At 42.9% G+C, this 20117-nt stretch overlaps 1 protein-coding gene across 6 annotated transcripts in view; it reads right to left on the bottom strand.

The window, feature by feature from the left end:
- Positions 1-16252, bottom strand: part of FMNL2 (formin like 2) — a 254551-nt gene extending 238299 nt beyond the window's left edge. For all 6 annotated transcript variants that reach the window (XM_074967354.1, XM_074967349.1, XM_074967351.1 and 3 more), the window contains exon 1: positions 16024-16252. In XM_074967354.1, coding sequence (XP_074823455.1) covers positions 16024-16140 — 117 coding nt within the window. In that variant the 5' untranslated portion in view covers positions 16141-16252. The remainder of the gene's footprint in view (positions 1-16023) is intronic.
- Positions 16253-20117: the final 3865 nt, after the last annotated feature.

Raw genomic sequence — 20117 nt, 5'->3', positions numbered from 1 at the left:
AATTGACAGTGGCTAGGGTACACTGTAGGGGACTCTTGCCAACTGGCACAAGTGAAAGTAGCACCCACATTGTCCATGTTTTCTCCCTCCTGAGATGCTGCCCTGGGTTGCTGCGCTGAAGAGGTGAACAATCTTTGGCAGGTGCTCCTCAAGCTCAGGCAGCACTAGTGTATGGAGATGGGTGGGTGGGTGGATGGATGTGGGAGGGTGGATGGGGCAGAGTGGATGGCAGAGCAACTTGAGCTCTTATCCTGCTCTCCCGGAGCTCCCACAGCCTGAAAAGAAGTAGACACAAGAGCAACCAGAGCTTCTCTGTCCTCCCTCCACTGAAATGCAGCAGGCGGTAAGCAGGGAAACTGCTGAGCAGCTCCAAGATAGCAGATGCTCTGAATGATTCCAGCAGAGCAGTTCCTTGGGGGGCAAGGCAAGTAATGGAGAGCAGTTGTTGAGGAGATGCCCCCTACTGCATCCCCATAGTGACTCAAACACTTCAATTAAAAATCAGTGGCATGTTTCCATTTCATAATCAAATACATGTTTTCATCTTAACAGTTGCTCTCAAGGGCCACAGTTTAGAGGCATGAAGGCCAGCCACATGGTGGGCACTGCTGCTCTAAAGACCATTCATGTCTAAAACATGGCTATTATGTTGCTTTATGAAAATTTCCCTGAAACATACATTGAAGTACACACATTTACAGAAGACAAACACTTATTTTATTAGAGAGCTGAAAGAAAATTCTAAATCAATATCCAATTTCTGTGGCAATTTTAGATGAAATAGTCTGTAGTCAGATTATTTTGTTAGAAAAAGTCCCTTATGCTGAAAAACATTGTAGAAAGGCAGAGGCACTGTTTTAGGAGTAGCTGAGTTGGATAATGTTTGGGGACAATTAAATGCATACATATTCAAATATACATATTAATGTACATATTCTGCATCCTGACTTGTTATAAAAAAGCACTTTACAATCAACTAATTAAATGATCACAGGCAAAATAACTAGCACAATTAAAATGATATTCTGTCAAAACAGATTAGCACATCATGTAGCTTCTACCATCTACAGATCTGAGGGCTAAGAATTCCTGGAAGAAATTATTTTCTCTAAGAATGCAGCATTTTTCAGTTACATTGCTGTGTGTATTAAGAGCTCAGTCCCATAGTCCCTGCTGAGACATAACCCACACTGGGTCAACAAGCCAAATCTTGCCGATTTTACTGTGTTGTCCCATTGAAATCACTGGGGTTACTTGTCTGATTAAGGTAAACAGGATTTGACTCAGAGGGATTTATTATTTTTTATCATTTGTTTTTCAGTAGTGTCCAAAAACATCAATCAGGATAGGCCCATCCTTGGGCTAGGCACTGAAGTTTTACCTAAGTATCAGGATCAGGCCCTCAGCTATCAAATTTTTTTTAGTTCTCAGTATATTTCATTCATCAATTAATTTTATTTCCTACTAAATTCTGTAGCTCATTAGATGCTTAGTGCTTGGGACAGATTATATATATATATATATAAAAATCAAAATAAACAAATTTGTCATTTATTTCCCATACTAAATTCCCAAATGGTCACCGCCATGCAAACAAACAAAGGAAAAAGCTAGCAATAATTCAAGTTACTCTCTAAAATAAGGCCATACAGTTTTTATGGCAGAAGTCCTGTCTTGATAGCTCTAAAATCAGATGGCTGGATGCATGTTTTAAAACTTTCCCTGTTATAAAAGATAATGTGCAGTTTTGCTACTCAGCTAATTTTAAGCTTTATTTTTCCAAACATCAATAAAAAAAAGAAAACATATTTTTCCAATGTGAAAACATTTCAGACTATTGTCTTAAGCCCATCATACATCATGTTGTGTATGTACATTTACCTTCTATTGTTGCATATAACCCTTCAGGGGTACTATATCTGAAAATGTATGGGGGAAAAAAAGTTTCTCTCTTTTTTTGCAATGTGTTTGCTTTGCATTTGACAGCACTTTGTTCCCGATTCAGCAAAGCCTCTAAGAATGTTCTTAACTTGACTTCAACGTAACTATTCAGATGCTACACTTAAGTGCTTTGCTGGATCAGGACCTTGTCATTTGTCAATTTCTCTATTTTGCTGAGAGTTAGTTTCAGTTTCTGGTTCATGCAAGAAGGAACATGATGATATCAGGATTTAGGGGCATGCCAAACTCTTCAAGAGGGTTTTCAGCAGGAACCACTGCGCAAAACAGATTTGAAACTGAAGAGGAAGCAGGCAGATGTGCACTGAGTGGAAGGGGAAGGGAAAAAATGGATAAGACTGAGCAGGGTTGATGTTACTTTCAGGCTCACCCATGGTCCTCTGCTGGAAACGGAGACTTATAAATATAAGCAGAGGAGCCGAAAGAGTTTTATTTTTTTAAAGAAATTACTTAAAAATTCCAGCCCATGTTATTTAAAAGGAGTTCTATTGGAAACTTGAGTTTTTAAAAACTGACTATTTTAAACTCAAATTTAAAGTGTCCCTTTAATCCCTGAAGCTCCCTGTTTAGCTGCATAGGGGTCAGTTCATTACCCTCATCTACTACACACTTCCCTGGACAATTAACACTCGGAGTGCCACCAGGCACTATTGACAACCAGCATCCTGTAAAGGACTGTAAATACTTCTGAGTGGTCTTATTAACTGCTAACAGCACCTTGTGCTGTCTCTGCAGCCTAAATGGAGAGATTTATTTCCCTGCCACACGTCCCAAGTCTGTGTTACAAGCCAGTTTTGGGATGCAACCTTTTCATCCGGCATAAAGAATTAACAGTAGTCACTGTAACAAAAAGCTACCATAATACTGGCCTGCTTCTAAATTCTCAGTGCCACTCCCTCATTGTCCTTCATGCTCAGGAGGCTGATGCTGTGACGCAATCATTAAACAATGCAGGCAGATTAGGAGTGGGGTTGGATGAGCAAACATATTTTATTGTTAAAGTCAATACTAGGAATTCCTAGTTACAATAAAATTAAAAGGATATCATATTCACTCATGTTTCTGTTGTTGAATTATAATTAATTGCAGCCACTGACAATGTTGGAAATGTGCCGAAATTCTGAAAAGCAAAATCTCAAGCTAGAGGGTTTTTTTAAAAATCAGCACTGAAGACAGTTTGTCAGATTTGTCTTTCAGTTATGTCCCTAACACCCCAATTGAAGACAACATGGGTGTTGTTCAGAGCACAGCTTTCCCTGAGATATTTTTAAGAGCATAAAGGATAAGAAAGAAGCTGACAATTCCTGTAGGAACACTCATTCCCTTTGAGTAAAACTGAAATTATTGAAATTATGGGCCTGAAATGGCTCCCTTTGAACTCAAGGGAAAAACTAATATTGGTTTCAGTAGGAGCAGGATCGGCCCCCATGATTAGATTAGAGAGGAGGGAGGAAGACGTGTGGAACAGTTTTCCTTACTAAGAATGGCTAGGACTCGGTTCAAACCAGCTCCGCTGTTGGTCTGAAACAATGCAAATCATGCCGCCAGTGTGACTGTGAGGAACATATGGAGTCCAAACATTGACAAAAAAAAAAATAAAAATCCCACTGCACAACAGCCAAATAACATTTTTAACAACTTTTTATATAAGTCAAAACACAGGGTAACAATTAGTGTGTGTAACCATCGCCAGCTACTTTATTTAAAAATGATTTGAACTCACTGCACAGCTTCTCCGATAATCTACATCCATCACAGAACAGAGCAAAATTGTACCACAACCTAAGTAGAAGCAAACAGAAAGCAGTGTTCAAATCGAGGGAGGGAAGTTGTTTGATTGTTTACTTTTTTCTATTCTCTGAACAAAATGCGTCTTCCAATCCATGCATTTAAGTACATTTTTCCAGGGCATAAAATGTAATAGGAGTGCATTTTCTAATAAACACAATTAATTGGCCACTGCTTTAATTAATACACACTTGCAAACTCTTTTTTACTTCATTTGGTAAGAGCCTTCCAAATTCTTTCCCAAGTGCTACAGATTGTATAACGTTTTGGAACAGACCATCTTAACGCTTTGGGACCCAGTCTTGCAAAACCTTACTCAAGTGAATATCCTTCACATGGGGAAATGTAAAGGGTAAAGACACAGAGAAATTCATACATGTAGGGCCCATTTCTGCAAGGTGCTGAGACTGAAGGCAGTGGAGTTGTGGATTCTCAGCACCTTGCAGGAGGAATGCAGCACCTCATAGGATTAAAGCCAATAATTCACATAAGCAATAATGGGAGAAAACATCCAATGAAATAACAGACCCCCCCACAGCACCACCCCTTCCTTACTTTTACCTCTGTAGTAATTAAAAATGCCCATTACCACCTACAAGGATAGTGTAGCCCAATTCCACACTGAGGAAGCTCAATTATGACATCTTTCAAGAGATGCAATCTCAGGAATATTCAGAATTTTTATATGCTGTCTAATCTTGTTCACTTTGAAGTTAATGGCAAAACTTCCCTTGACTTCAGTGGGAACTAGTTCAAGTCCCTGGTGCATGGCACTAAGGAGTCAGTCTCTCTCTCTCTCTCTCTCGCTAATGGAATGAACGTCATAAAGAGGTCCTGCACAGTTCTCCATTTGGCTGTTAAACATTAACAAATCAAATACACCAGTAACAATACCAGCTGCGTGTATAATGGTTGCTCAAGTTAAACACCACCTCGTTATTTTTATCTACTTTATCATTCAGAGATAATATTTTGAGAGAAGCATGCTCCTGATGATTTTTCCAACCTTCTCTATGCTTCTAAATTAAGCCCCCAAGTGGGACCACAGGACTACTATAGGTGCCCTTTCTACTCCCCTTCGTCAAAAGTATAATTCCTTATCTCTTAATGTAGTTTCTCCTTCCCCATCCCAGACATGGAGGTATAAGTCATCCTAGCAGCTGGTGGAGGAAGAATAAAATCAGAGGTGGGGTGTGGTCACCCCATCCTTATATTTGGGAATTTTTGGAAGTCACTATTTTAAGTTTACTGGGTAGTAAACTTTTCAAAAAGAAAACCCTCTTGGACCTCAGGAACAGTTCAGATACAAATTTCCTGACTAGTGGGGATATAGGTTTTTTCTTCTAAGAACTGAGTTATAAAACCATACCACACTCCTTACTTGAGTGGAAAACTATAGCATGGCTTGGCTAATATGTTCCACAGGGGGAAAATATTCTCCGTCCCGTACTATAATCAGGTTAGCAACAGTCATGTTTAAACAGTGCTGTTTCTTGCACATTTCGGACAAGATCTAAAAGAAGAAAAGAAAAAGGTTCGTGGACACTACACACAGACGAATTGAGAAGATGAGGTGTTTCAGTTATGTATTTGGGGAATGGGGATCAGTTATGTGTTTGTTATTTACTGGACAACAGAGCAACCTTTTTGTAATCATGAATGATTCAGCAGCATCCCTAATGCTGTAACAGCACCATAGTTAAGGCTGAGCAGCGGTTTCTGTATTTTGAAAAATCTATTTATTGTTAAATGAAAAATAAAAATAACAATTGTATTATATACGGCATCAGTCTTCATGTAGCCTCTTAGGCCCAGATTTTGTCACCTATGTGAACATTGATGGAGTAAGGGAGATACAGTCTGGTCTTTAAGGACTAAGATAAACCAATCAGACATCTTGTAGGAATAAGGACCACCCATACCTCTGTTACACAAGGCATGCTGTTTGTTATATCCACCTGTTGTCTGAGACTTTTTATTATGTACTTGTACAGTGCCTCGCACAACCTGACTACTGTAAACAGAAAAAAATCATCATAATTAGCATCATCATCATGCGACTGTGGGTTTGCAAGATCAGGCTCTGAGTTTTCTGCACCTATTAGAAATCCCCATGTGTGTCAGCATGTTGACTAGACATGGACAAAACCACTCACACCTGAGCTTGTCTTATTCTAGAATACTGCCAAAATGGATATTCGTAGAGGAATGACTTGTGATATATGGATTCAGCCCTGCTAATGTGGGCACCATACAATAACCCTTTCCATCTAGGTCTTTTAGAACCAGCCTATCATTTTCTTTCAGGCTATTCTGAGCTTACTAAAGGCAAGAGCAAGTGACACATGCAGTTTGACAGAATGGGTTCATACCTTCATCAGTAAAGCCCAATAAATTAAGGCGATTATTTGATATGGAAATATGCTACCAAGAGAAAAATACATGCATACACATCAGCCTGCATATTTTAAAAATCTTTCAGGTTTTCAGACACTGCAATTCATTTAAGGGCTATGAATCTCAAACACGCTAGTTAGCCAAATATTCTGTGGAGTATTCCTTTATTTCAGATACTCAAAAGGATTAATGTCTTTTTAAGTGACATATATGTAGTAAAACTTACAAACACAATCGAATGATATACAAGCCAGTTTGACAGATGTGTTACCATGCAGTTTTATTTCAACCTATTAATTTACACTGATTATCAGAAATAAATTTTCTAATGATGAGATCTATTAGACAATTTCCTCAAAGAAAGAGATGGAAGTGTCATTGCTTGAACAATTTAAAAATGGTCTGGAAGAAACTGTCTCACATTAGCATTGCAAGGGGTCTGACCAACAAAAGCTAATGGTTTTCCATGTGTAATTTTTATAATTCTATTATACTATGGGGCTGAACTGATACTGGTTTCAACCTAGCATATCTCTAATAACTTCAGCAGAGTTACACTGGCTATATATGAGTGCAATCAGACTCAGTCCCTATATCACAATCATACTACTAAAGCCTGGAGTCACAAAAAGACTTAGGCATCTGTCACTTTAGATGACTAAATTCCAGAATCAGGCCCCACTGGGATTCACAACCCCACCCCACCCCCAATCCTGTAGGTGCCTAAAATCACAGCACCTGAATTTTTGCAGTAAAAGCTGCTTAGACACCTATATTTCGGCCTGTAAGCATGTGCACTGCAGCCCCACGTCAGGCATGCGGACACCTAAGCCCCAGAGCGATGCACTAATGGGGGAAGATAGGCGTTTCTCCACCAAACTCACTCCGATACATGAGCTTACACAAAACAGCCAAGAGGAGTCCCTGGCTCATAACTTTTAGACCAATCATTAGGATACCCACCTGGGATGTGGGAGAGCCCTGGCTGAAGTCCCCACTCTGCCCAAGGGGAAGAAGAGATTTGAATGGGGATCTATCACCTCTCAGGGACTATCCTGATCTATCGTCTCCTGGGAAGGGGGAGCGGGAGGGTCCCTCAATCACTCCTGTTGAAGCTGTTCCACTTTGGATAAATATTTTTTTTTAAATCACTGGAGCAGGGGGACTGGATCCTGGCTTTCCCACATTAGTGCTCTAACCACAAGCCTACAGAGTCATTCTCACACTTGCTTGCCATCAATGGCCCAGTGATTCTTTCATTATTTAAACCACAGTGCAACAGCTTCAATAAGGAGAGACTGAGGGAGACCCACATCAGAATATCCTATAGCCCAGTGGCTAGGGCACTCATCTGAGACCTGGCAGAGTCCTGTCCAAACTGCTCAGCATCATAAGAACGTAAAAACAACCATACTGGGTCAGACCAATGGTCCATCTAGCCCAGTATCCTGTCTTCCCACAGTGGCCAGTGTCAGATGAGTTTGGGGAGAATTAACAGAACAGGGCAATTATCAAGTGATCCATCCCCTGTTGTCCAGTCCCAGCACCTGGCAGCTGGAGGTTTAGGGACACCCAGAGCATGTGGTTGCATCCCTGACCATCCTGACTAATCACGATTGATGGACCTATCCTCCATGAATTTATCTAATTCTTTTTTGAACCAAGTTATACTTTTGGCCTTCCCAACATCCCCTGGCAATGAGTTCCACAGGTTGACTGTGAGTTGTGTGCAATACTTCCTTATGTTTGCTTTAAACCTGCCACCTATTAATGTCATTGTGTGATCACTGGTTCTTCTGAAACGTGAAGGGGTAAATAACACGTCCTTATCCAATTTCTCCATACCAGTCATGATTTTATAGACCTCTCTCATATCCCTCCTTGGTCGTCTCTTTTCCAAGCTGAACAGGCCCAGTCTTTTTAATCTCACTTCATATGGAAGCTGTGTCATACCCCTAATCATTTTTGTTACCCTTCTCTGCACCTTTTCCAATGCTAACGTATCTTTTTTGAGCTGGGGATGACCAGAATTGCACACAATATTCCAGGCCTAAGTTTCTTTGTGAATGAAGCCCTAAAAAGCCCACTTCAAAATTCATCGTTTGGGGAATTCTACTGAATTCAACAGCTATGCCAGGAATTCGTTTGGCCCCAGCTCTTGGTGAAATGACAAGAATTAAACACCTTGCAGAAGTTACCTGTGTCACTACCAAGTTTAGTGATCTGCAGACCCCTACATCCATATATTTTGTAAAGTGAAGGATAGAAGAGCTGATAAAACTTAGAGACTGAGACCAAAAGTGATCCTAAGCACTATTAAATAAATAAATAAATAAGGGCATTGGACTTTCATAGCGCTTGTATCCAAGGCTTCCAAAACACTTTACAAACAGTCCTGTAAGGAAGGTGTTTCATTACACAGTTTACAGATAGAGAAACTGAGGCACGGACTACAGATTACATGCAGAAGTTCAGTGTGAAGAGGGAAATACTGATGGAAAAAGCCTGCCTTCATAGAAGTTAATGGCAAACCTCTCACTGCCTTCAATGGGAACAGTTTTGAGCCCCAATCACCCACTTGCGCATGTGTAGAATAAGAACATTGTAGAGCTGCTATGCAGAATGATGGTGCCACTGGATGCAGTTTCCAGAAAAGCTTTAATGACAGTGGCTTTGGATCCCCCCCACACCCTCACCTCCAACCCCACCCCACTTCCTTCTCATAGTTCTTCAAATCAGGGCTTTCACTGGCTCTAAGGAACCAGGCACACAACATTCATTTGTAATATGAAGAGGGCCAGGGGATGTTTCATGTTAACATCCCAACAGATATGTGAGCCAACAGTCAAATGATGTCAATCACAGCTCATTAGACAACAATACACTCTGCCAACTCTGCCCTGGCCGTCTCCTCCACACCATGTGTCATCTATAAACATGCACCACTGTTAAAGGTTTAGAGAAGGACCACCCTGGTGTAAGCTCCATCTGGAAGTATAGCTTTTATCCCCAGGTCTCCAAACCCTGAATTCACTGTATCAGACAATAGTACTGGAAGGATGGTGGCTATAAACACATACAGCACGGTTTCTCTACATACTGGTTAAACATGCGGGTCAATGGCTTCCTATTCAAAATAAATGAGTGGCGGCTCCTTAGATTTGTGAACACTTGGCTCATGATGTCAAAGGAAAAAAAACTTGTTGAAGTATCTGCTCAAGCAGGAGGTTCCCATATGCTTGAGAGGCTGTGCCTGTCATGGCAAGCACATGATCAGCTGGAATCTGGTTGCCACTTTAGTTGGCATCTTCCACTGGCCACTTAGGAAGCCGGTGATGATAATGTAGGCAATAGCATTGTGCTGCCATTTTCCTGGCATACGTACTTCTTGCTTAAAAGTGAGTTTGAAACCAAAGGAGCCATTATTGAAACCAAAGTTCTCCATGTCCACTGAAGGTAGGACAAGCAGTAATGAGCTTAATCTGCAGCAAGGTCAGCTATTAGGAAAATCTTTCTAAATATAAAAGAGTAGTTAAGCTCTGGAATAGACGTCCAAGGGAGGCTGTGGAATCCCCATCGTTGGAGGTTTTTAAGAACAGGTTAGACAAACACCTGTCAGAGATAGTCTAGGTTTACTTGTCCTGCCTCGGCACAGGGAGCTGGACTTGAAGACTTCTCAAGTCTTTTCCAGCCCTACATTTCTATGATTATTTCAGGCATCCCACTGAAAGGGCAAAATACATATAAACGTCAACTACATCACTTGATGAAGGGTAAAATAAACACCACTCTGCTTGCAGATACAGACACGAAAATAAACGCTTGCTCTCTCTCAAGAAGAAGGCTAAATCTTTATCTTCGACTTTTTTCTCCTCAGTTTGCACGTTACATATATCCCGTCACATGAAATGTCTTTCTGGAACAACAGGGCAGCTAACTACTGTCCCCAGCTAGTGAAAGCGATCTACACTAGGTGGCACACTGGACAATAGTAAAACCAGTGGAAGCCCATTCATATCATCAATCTCAAAAACTGCAGCACGCAAAGTTGTTAGACAATGCTTTGCAAAACTGCTAGAAGTTCTAGGTGTTTGCAATGGGGTGTCCATCCCACACCAGGCTCAAAAGGGTTAAGGTGGCCAAGTGGACCAATTAACTCCCCAGGCTACACCTGGAGGGAGGAGCCAGGGAGCAGGGATTGATTAAATGAGGTTTAGTTGGACAGGAACAGGAAGGGCCCATATAAAGCCCAGGAGCTGAAAGGGGTTGCAGGGGAAATAGTCTGCAGTTATTCCCTAGGAGAAAGAAGTGTGTTTGGAGTGAGAGGGGCTGCAGGTTGAGACAGGATGAGTGAAGAGACTGAGACGAGGGCGCAGCACCTGGAAAGAGCTAATCCCCACAGCAACCCAGAGCAGGTGCCTTTAGCAGTGAGTGAAGTTCGTGACAGTGCTAAAGAGTTTATGAATAGTTGGGACCATTTTTCACTACCAAAGTCTGAGCTCAGATAGTATGCTCATAGGTGACACAGAAAAACCTAAAATAGATTTGATTATATTGATGGAGAGAAAGAGAGAGAGAGAGTGTGTGCGCGCGCACCCGCGCGCAAATAAACAGGATGTCAAAAGCTCACTCTAGGTACATCTACACTGCCCCCCTCCCCGGAAAAAAAAGCTTCCCCAGTGAATCTCAGACATCTGGGTCTACAGACTAGGGCTCAGCGGATGCACGTACAGAGCTAAAAATAGCAAATAGTAGTGCAGACATTCCCACTTGGGCTGGAGCCTGGGCTCTGAAACCCAGACGGGGGATGTCTCAGGGTATTTCTACACTGCAATTAAAAACCCACGGCTGACCTATGCCAGCTGACTTGGGCTTGCGGGACTCAGGCTAAGGGGCTGTTTAATTCTAGTATAGATATTCAGACTGGAGCCCATGCTCTAGGAGCCTGTGAGGCGAGAGGGTCCCAGGGCTTGGGCTGTAGCCTGAGCCCAAATGTCTACACTGCAATTAAATAGCCCCTTAGCCCGAGCCCTGCAAGCCCTAGTAAGCTGGCGGGCCAGCCATGAGTTTCTAATTGCAATGTAGACACACCCTCAGAGCCCAAGCTGGACTGCAATATTTAGCACTGTAGTGCAAGCCGCATTATCCTGAGTCTGTAGATCTGGGCTCTGAGACAAGCTGCTGCAGGGTTTGGGGTTTTTGTTTTTTTTTATTTTTGCAGTATAATCATGCCCTTGGTGCCTTGTATCACTAGAATAATAGTTCTACAAAGAAAAGTCTGTACTACAGAGCCGGGAAGACTCTCCAGGTTTCACTGTAGTAGGAACAGAAAAGTGTGATGCAGCCAATCCTGGAGAAAATATTAATTTCTATCTCAATTGTGCACCATCCAGCCCGTACTCACAATACATCTTCAGTGGTGCTCGCAGCATAGTTACACACTAAAGAAACCTACCTAGTACAGGCAGTGTTGGTTTGTTTTTTTGTTGTTGTTTTTTTAATTAAAGTAGAGAGTCTGGAACATTTCCCAGGTAATTCATCACCTCTTTGAAATTATATTCCTCAAACCACAGAGAATGAGGCTAACCAAAGAGGCAGTACGACAAACTATTCTGTGGGTGACCCCTCCTCAAATATGTAGTTGTTAGCACGTTAGCAAATGCCAGCTGGTACACCTGTTTGCCACATATGCACAACTCTATCCATGCCACTGTTCGTCCATATGCAGAACAGACCACATTAATGTTTGGTAGGTTATTTGGGAGAAAACATTTCAAAGGGAGAGAATGAAGAGAACACTTGCATGAAAAATGTGGTCTTGTGCTTTCGATCATGAATACACATGTTCTCAATGTTTTTCCATCTCTGTGGCTCTCTACTCAGATTTTGCTTGAGGACAGAAAAGTAAAACTTAAGGTCCCTTTTTTGGATCTGAATGGAAGAATTCTTGTACATATGACATCACTGCTTGCATACAAGAACAGAGAAGAATTGTTCAGGATGTTGTTGCATACACACAAATAGCAGTGATTGCAATGAACGCTGTTCTGTGCAATGTCAAAAACAGTTTTGCTAATTTCATTTACATTAAAAATGATATTGACATGATCAGCAAGCCCTTTTATGACTACAGTGGGAGTTTAGGGGTGCAAGGAATGCTAGACTGATCCCTACATATAACTTGTAAAGAAGGTCAGATTTAGGCCTTACCGTGTCCATTTTGTCTTATTTCTCAGAATAAATCTCTTATCCTTATATTCTCTCCCCCCCCCCCTTTTTTTTTTTTAAAGGATACTATTTCTTTCACACTCACTCTATCACCATGACTCTCAGATTATGGTGTTTGGATGGGTGGATCACAAAGTGAAACACTCTGAGAACAAGCCATGAAGGACTGAGGGACAGGGAGAAGAGATGAATGACACAAAGGCTTTCCTTTTATGAAGTTGTCAAACTGTTTCTTAGCAGTTGTGATGAATACCAATCATCATGACACATTTGTAAATACCAAGTCATTGGGGCAACTTTTTTGTTCCTGTTCCAACAGTGGCCTGTGAGCCTCTTAAATTTTGGGCCCAGCTTTGCAGCCTTTTCTCAGAGGAGCAGGCTTGTCATCACCAGACTACTCCAGTCAGAGCACATACTATATGCCACCCCCAGGAGTAAAGGCTGCAGGATTGGGCCTTTGACACTTGCAGTGTATCTACAATCCAGCTAATAACATATATCCCCTGCTCCTACTCAAGTGAATGGCAAGATTGCTGTTTACTTTCATAGGAGTGTTGGATCAAGTCTATATGGTTGCATTAAAAGCATGTAACACATATGGCATTCTCACACACTGTCTACTCCTTTCACAAACTAATTCAGCCATTGATTATAATTCAAAAGCAGTTTTTCTTCTACAGACCATTGACATAAACTGATTCAGATTTAGTCTTCTGGATAGGTTTAGGCATAGTAGGCTTGATTCTGATCTCTCACACATGGTACATCAGTGTTACTCCCATGAGTTCAATAAAGTTACTCCTGATTTGCACTGGTAAAAGTGAGAGCTGAATCAGGCTCCCTTAATATGTCTAATAATCATAACACCTTGCCATTTGGTATATCAGTGGGGTTCCTACTTGAATAGGCTTATTCTTTTCTCAGCCATGATAATCTGACTGGGTCTAACCAGAAATAGTCTAAACACCTATCAGTTTAAGTCTAAGAACTGTTCCTCCAACACCAGGAAGTATTTCACAAGAGAAGGTTAGTCTAGACTAGAGTGTGACTATACATTAATATTTAGCATGAATTCAGGTTACGGTATACATATTTTCTTGTATAAATTCCTCTCTTTCCTCTTTGTGTGTCAGGGTCTTCATGGTATACAAGGAAATCATTTTCACAAGTAAGAATTGCAATATTTTTGTTGATCTGTATAATCTACTCAAAATATTTAAATATGAAACAAAATATGCACTTTTCCTAGAGCATACTATATAACATCAACAGAAGTTATGACCATTCCTTGAAGGCTGTCCTGGGAATTTGATTTCAAATACTGAATCCTGTATACTATGCAGATAAAGAAATACTGATATTACGAGAGATACGCTTATCTGTTCTGTTTAACAGCCAAAAGTAATGTAAAATCAGCACCAGAAATAATAGCAAGAAATGTATATACTTATGTGTTCCATGGAAGGGCTGAGTGTTTGATTTTTGCATTTTACTTCAATATATTTTGGAATTTTTGTTTCATCCAGACCCCTCTCTTGGTCCTTCCCCAGACAGCACGCTGGGATTTCTAGAAACTGCAAACTCTAAGGAAAGTGAATGCACCACATAACTTCTTTTTAACCTGTAGACAGACATACAAATGCACAGGCCCACCAAATATTTTACATTCGGTTTGTTAATGTTTTTTTAACTCATTCAGAAAAAAATACACATACATTTTCTTAATTTGTGATTGGGAAATTCAGAATTAACAAAACACTTCACACCTTCACTAACCCGTCAATCATTTCTTAAAGATTAACCCAAGGCATATGTTATTAATGGACTACAATACTGAAATCTCTAAATATGATGAAAAACTGATCATCTCAGATGAACAGAATTCATTTCTTCCTATGACTTCTACAACAAAATAGATTGTGTTCACTCTCTCTTTAGCTCTCACACTCTGCATGCCAGAGTGCTTTTTTGGACTTTAAAGACATTACCAGATGAAGTCCAGATAGAAACCACATAATAGGAATGTATCTCTAGTGAGAAACAACTTTACATTGTGAAGGTAAGTCACATATGTGGCACACACTATAGACTTCTATAAGGGCACACAGTATGGGAGTAATGATAATTATTACATATTGTATTTCCTAGGGCACCATCTAGCAGGATAGGGGATTAACATTCACAAAATTAGAGAGGCAAGTAAAGACAAATGCAAAGTAGTCTGTTTCCTCAATACCACATTAGCGCTTTTAGCTGGACTTGAACCTAGGTAGAAGAAAACTATTGCTACAAATGCTGATTTCCATAACAAATTATACCGTTCAGAGACAGGGAAACAGAACTGATCGTGGTATAGCAAACAACACAACACAACACACAACCTTTGCAAATAAATGGCAATGCACTCTCAGTTACCCTTTTATTGCCCAGAAAAGATTTCACAAAATATTTGAACTGTGAACACCTTAGTATAGCTTTCACTGCAAAGAGCAAATTGGTAACACACGTGGTAGGTCATTTAATCCGATTCTTTTTATCTGTTAACACTGCGTTTGTACTGAAATGTTAGTGATCCCACTATCTGAGAACAGACAAGACCATCACTGTGGAAGGCTACGTAGCCCGAATCTCGTCAGCCTTTTGCACGCTCCTGAAACACTTTTCGGGTCACACACACAGGGCAAGATTCCTAATTCACGTACACCAGCTGTAGAATAGCCAGGGGCAGCAGTAGTCGTGGTTTATACTGGTGTGAACGGGATCAGAATCTGGCCTGCCCAGTCCTGCGGCTAGAGTTAATCCAACCCCCTTCACGGAGGCAGCCAGAGACACCACGCCCCCCGCATCTCAGCAACTGACTGAATGGCCACGGTTTAGAAATGTCTCCGAAACCTGTGCAGGCGGAACAGACGGAAAAGGTGGCTGCTTTACAAAGGAAAGAGACGCGGCTCAGGAGCGGGTCTGAAGTGGGAAAGAGAAGCTGCCGTATGTCTTGAGTGCAAGCCCCAGTAGGCACCGACAGGCAGCCACGTCCTTTCTGCTCTGGGAGCAGGCGCCAGAGCGCTGGTTCCGAACTCTTTCACGCCTTGCTTCCGCCTCAGCGACTCCCCCCGCTCCGCGCGCCACAACCCCCCACTCCCCGCTATTGTGTCCCGCCAGCGAACCAGATGCAGATCGCTCCGTCTCGGCCTTTAAACCAGGGGTCTGGTAACTGAGCGGCCGCGTTTCCCGCACTAACTTGGCCAGAGCCTGTCTCGCCCCCCACAGCCGCCACTTCCGAGCCACATGGGCCGCCTCTCTCCGGTACAAAGCCAGGGGGGCGGGGGGGACGGTGCAAGCGGAGCCCCCCGGCAGCACCTGGGAGCAAACAGCCCAGCCGGTGCCCCGCTTCCCCGCAGACAATGGGTGAGCGGCTCCTACGGCAGTCTGGCTCCTTCCTACACATCCGAGACAGGGACTGAGCCCTGGAAATGGAAGCTGAAATCCCCAGGGACTGGTAGCTTCGATCTCCCCCCTACACACACACCGCCTCCCCAGGGAGTCCCGGCCGGGGGAAGGGGATGGAGACTAAGGCAGAGCCCCCCAGCCCGCCCCGCCGTGGGGCTCCGGTGTGCTCCTGGGCGGATCGCGCTGTGGAAGGCATGCACTCACCAGGACGACGGCAAATCTCTCTTCCAGTTCACCTGGCTCGGGCATTGGCAGCTTGAGAGGCATGTTGTGAGCCCTGAAGTCCGTCTGCTGAGAATCCATGCTCCCGGCATTGCCCATGGCGATGGCCCTTCCGCGGAGAGGGGCGATTTTTCCTGCTCTTCCCCTCGCTCAGTCTGTGTGCAATGCACCGCACAGCCTCTCTCTCCGTTATTCCTTCTCCGCCACCCCCCTCCCCACACACCCCTTCCCCTCCTCCCTGGCTGAGCCCGATCCCGTGCCCCCCCCCCGCCCCAAACCAAACAGCCACGGGGAAGCGAGTTGCACAGATCTAGGTCTCCCTCTAGCACTGGCCGTGGATATGATCGACTTCAGCCTTCATGCTGGCTTTCTCCTCTCCCTCCTGCCCGGGGCAAGCTCGCTCTCTTTCTTCGGGAGAGGTCGTTAGGAAGCCGGGATCTTATCTGCATGTTGCACAATTTCCACACCACTCCCCGCTCGCAATCCTGATAGTGAGATACATGATTCCGGCTTAGCGGTCCCTCTTGCGCCCCGGCTACCCCTGTTGTGGCTGCTGCTGCCGCTGCCTCTGACACATACACGCTGGGCCCCCCCACACAACACAAAACTCAGGCGAGCCGCAGCAGATTCCGATTCCAGACAAACGCAGACCCCAGCCAGCAGCAGCACAAAGCCCCCTTTCGCTAGTCACCTCCCACTGAGCCGCTCTCCGCCCCCCGCCCCGGGGATAGCTGGGACTCGTAGGCCCTGCCCGCGGTTCGCAGGAATCAACATGCACATTCAAAAGGAGCCAAACACAGCGAGCCCTAAACCAGATCACACGTGGAAACAAACTTGTCAGACCGTAAGGAGGATTTCTATTTTTTTTCCTACCCACGGTTCCCTAAACAGAAGATTGTTTGCAGGCCACAGAAATTCAGTCTGATTTTAGTGTAGCCTACCTCCAAATTTTAAATATTTAATAAGAGCATGGGGAATCATAATGGCCATGAGATGATTTACTTCAACCTTTGTCACAGTATATTGTGAAAAGAAAAGGAATACTTGTGGCACCTTAGAGACTAACAAATTTATTTGAGCATAAGCTTTCGTGAGCTCATTTCATCTGATGCATTCAGTGGAAAATACAGTGGGGAGATTTATATACACAGAGAACATGAAACAATGGGTGTTACCATACACGCTGTAACGAGAGAGATCACTTAAAGGTGAGCTATTACCAGCGGGGGGGGCTGTAGACAAGAGTACCCAGAAGTCACCTACTACAGGACAGGCCCAACAAAGAAAATAACAGAACGCCACTAGCCATCACCTTCAGCTCCCAACTAAAACCTCTCCAGTGCATCATCAAGGATCTACAACCTATCCTGAAGGACGACCCATCACTCTCACAGATGTTGGGAGGCAGGCAAGTCCTTGCTTACAGACAGCTCCCCAATCTGAAGCAAATACTCACCAGCAACCACACACCACACAACAGAACCACTAACCCAGGAACCTATCCTTGCAACAAAGCCTTTTGCCAACTGTGTCCACATACCTATCCAGGGGACACCATCCTAGAGCCTAATCACATCAGCCACACTATCAGAGGCTTGTTCACCTGCACATCCACCAATGTGATATATGCCATCATGTGCCAGCAATGCCCCTCTGCCATGTACATTGGTCAAATTGGACAGTCTCTACATAAAAGAATAAATGGACACAAATCAGACGTCAAGAATTATAACATTCAAAAACCAGTTGGAGAACTCTTTTGGTCATTCAATTACAGACCTAAAAGTGGCAATTCTTCAACAAAAAAAACTTCAAAAACAGACTCCAAGGAGAGACTGCTGAATTGGAATTAATTTGCAAACTGGATACAATTAAGTTAGGCTTGAATAGAGACTGGGCGTGGATGGTTCATTACACAAAGTAAAACTATTTCCCCTTGTTTATTCCACCTCCCACCCCCCACTGTTCCTCAGACGTTCTTGTCAACTGCTAGAAATGGCCCACCTTGATTATCACTACAAAAGGTTCTTCCCCCCCTTCCCCCCACCGCTGGTAATAGCTCACCTTAAGTAATCACTCTCGTTACAGTGTATATGGTAACACCCATTGTTTCATGTTCTCTATGTATATAAATCTCCCCACTGTATTTTCCACTGAATGCATCCGATGAAGTGAGCTGTAGCTCACGAAAGCTTATGCTCAAATAAATTTGTTAGTCTCTAAGGTGCCACAAGTACTCCTTTTCTTTTTGCGAAACAGACTAACACGGCTGCTACTCTGAAACCTATATTGTGAAAGTTTCCCAAGCTAGACAATTGCAAAATTTTCCTACATCAGTGAAATTCCCATCCTCTGCCAACCCCAGGGTCATATTTTAGGGAGTTATAATACAGAGAACAAACCACAGTCCTGTGCCTGAGGTTTGAAGCATTCTGTGACAGCTATAATGAAGGTTGCTAAATAGTTTCTGTTTTAAATCCCCTTTTCCAGATGGTTTTTTCTTTGTAAAACTTCCAGCTTTTGGGACACTATTTTCCATGGTTGGTCTCTGCATAGGTGGGTTTACCATTCGTTTGGTGGAAATGATGATCAGTAAGAGTTCAGCCATATCTGAATGAGATGAGAGAGAAAAAATATATTTCTCCCATTATAAACAAATATCTTGTGACCTTTCAGTGAAAAAGTATGAGGCGATCTGAAAGCTAGCTAGTATATCATAATACATGAAGGGGGGCAGAGTTAAGGGTCCACATTGAGTCTTAACTTTGTCATTTCCTGATTTTTGAATGGGTAATTATGCAGCCTTAATATTCTCTTAATATACTTATTGTATTTAATTTTAAATATTAATTTGCAACACTTCACTGAATATCACCAGACAGCAAAGATAAGTAATTATGTCTTTACCTGAGCTACATAATGAAACAGTGTAAACAAACTTGATGAAGTATCAGGGGGGGTAGCCATGTTAGTCTGGATCTGTAAAAGTGGCAAAGAGTCCTGTGGCACCTTATAGACTAACAGACGTATTGGAGCATAAAGCTTTCGTGGGTGAATACCCACTTCGTCAGATGCATGTAGTGGAAATTTCCAGAGGCAGGTATAAATATACAAGGAAGAATCAGGCTAGGGATCACGAGGTTAGTTCAATCAGGAAGGATGAGGCCCTCTTCTAGCAGTTGAGGTGTGAACACCAAAGGAGGAGAAACTGCTTTTGTAGTTGGCTAGCCATTCACAGTCTTTGTTTAATCCTGAGCTGATGGTGTCAAATTTGCAAATGAACTGAAACTCATCAGTTTCTCTTTGAAGTCTGGTCCTGAAGTTTTTTTGTGGCAGGATGGCTACCTATAAATCTGCTATTGTGTGTCTAGGGAGATTGAAGTGTTCCCCTACAGGTTTTTGTATATTGCCATTCCTAATATCCAATTTGTGTCCATTTATCCTTTTACGCAGGGACTGTCCAGTTTGGCCGATGTACATAGCAGAGGGGCATTGCTGGCACATGATGGCGTATATTACATTGGTGGACATGCAGGTGAATGAACTGGTGATGGTGTGGCTGATCTGGTTAGGTCCTGTGATGGTGTCGCTGGTGTAGATATATGGGCAGAGTTGGCATCGAGGTTTGTTGCATAGATTGGTTCCTGAGTTAGAGCTACTATGGTGTGGTGTGTAGTTGATGGTGAGAATATGCTTCAGGTTGGTGGGTTGTCTGTGGGTGAGGACTGGCCTGCCTCCCAAGGCCTATGAAAGTGAGGGATTGTTGTCCAGGATGGGTTGTAGATCACTGATGATGCATTGGAGAGGTTTTAGCTGAGAACTGTATGTGATGGCCAGTGGAGTTCTGTGGTTTCTTTCTAGGGTTTGTCTCGCAGCAGAAGGCTTCTGGGTACATGTCTGGTTCTGTTGATCTGTTTCCTTATTTCCTTGTGTGGGTATCGTAGTTTTGAGAATGCTTGGTGAAGATCTAGTAGGTGTTGGTCTCTGTCTGAAGGGTTGGAGCAAATGCGGTTGTATCTCAGTGCTTGGCTGTAGACAATGGATCGTGTGGTGTGTCCGGGATGGAAGCTGGAGGC

The sequence above is a fragment of the Natator depressus genome, chromosome 11 (assembly GCF_965152275.1).
Source record: "Natator depressus isolate rNatDep1 chromosome 11, rNatDep2.hap1, whole genome shotgun sequence".
Taxonomy (NCBI): Eukaryota; Metazoa; Chordata; order Testudines; family Cheloniidae; genus Natator; species Natator depressus.
This window is presented reverse-complemented; position numbering and strand designations above follow the sequence as displayed.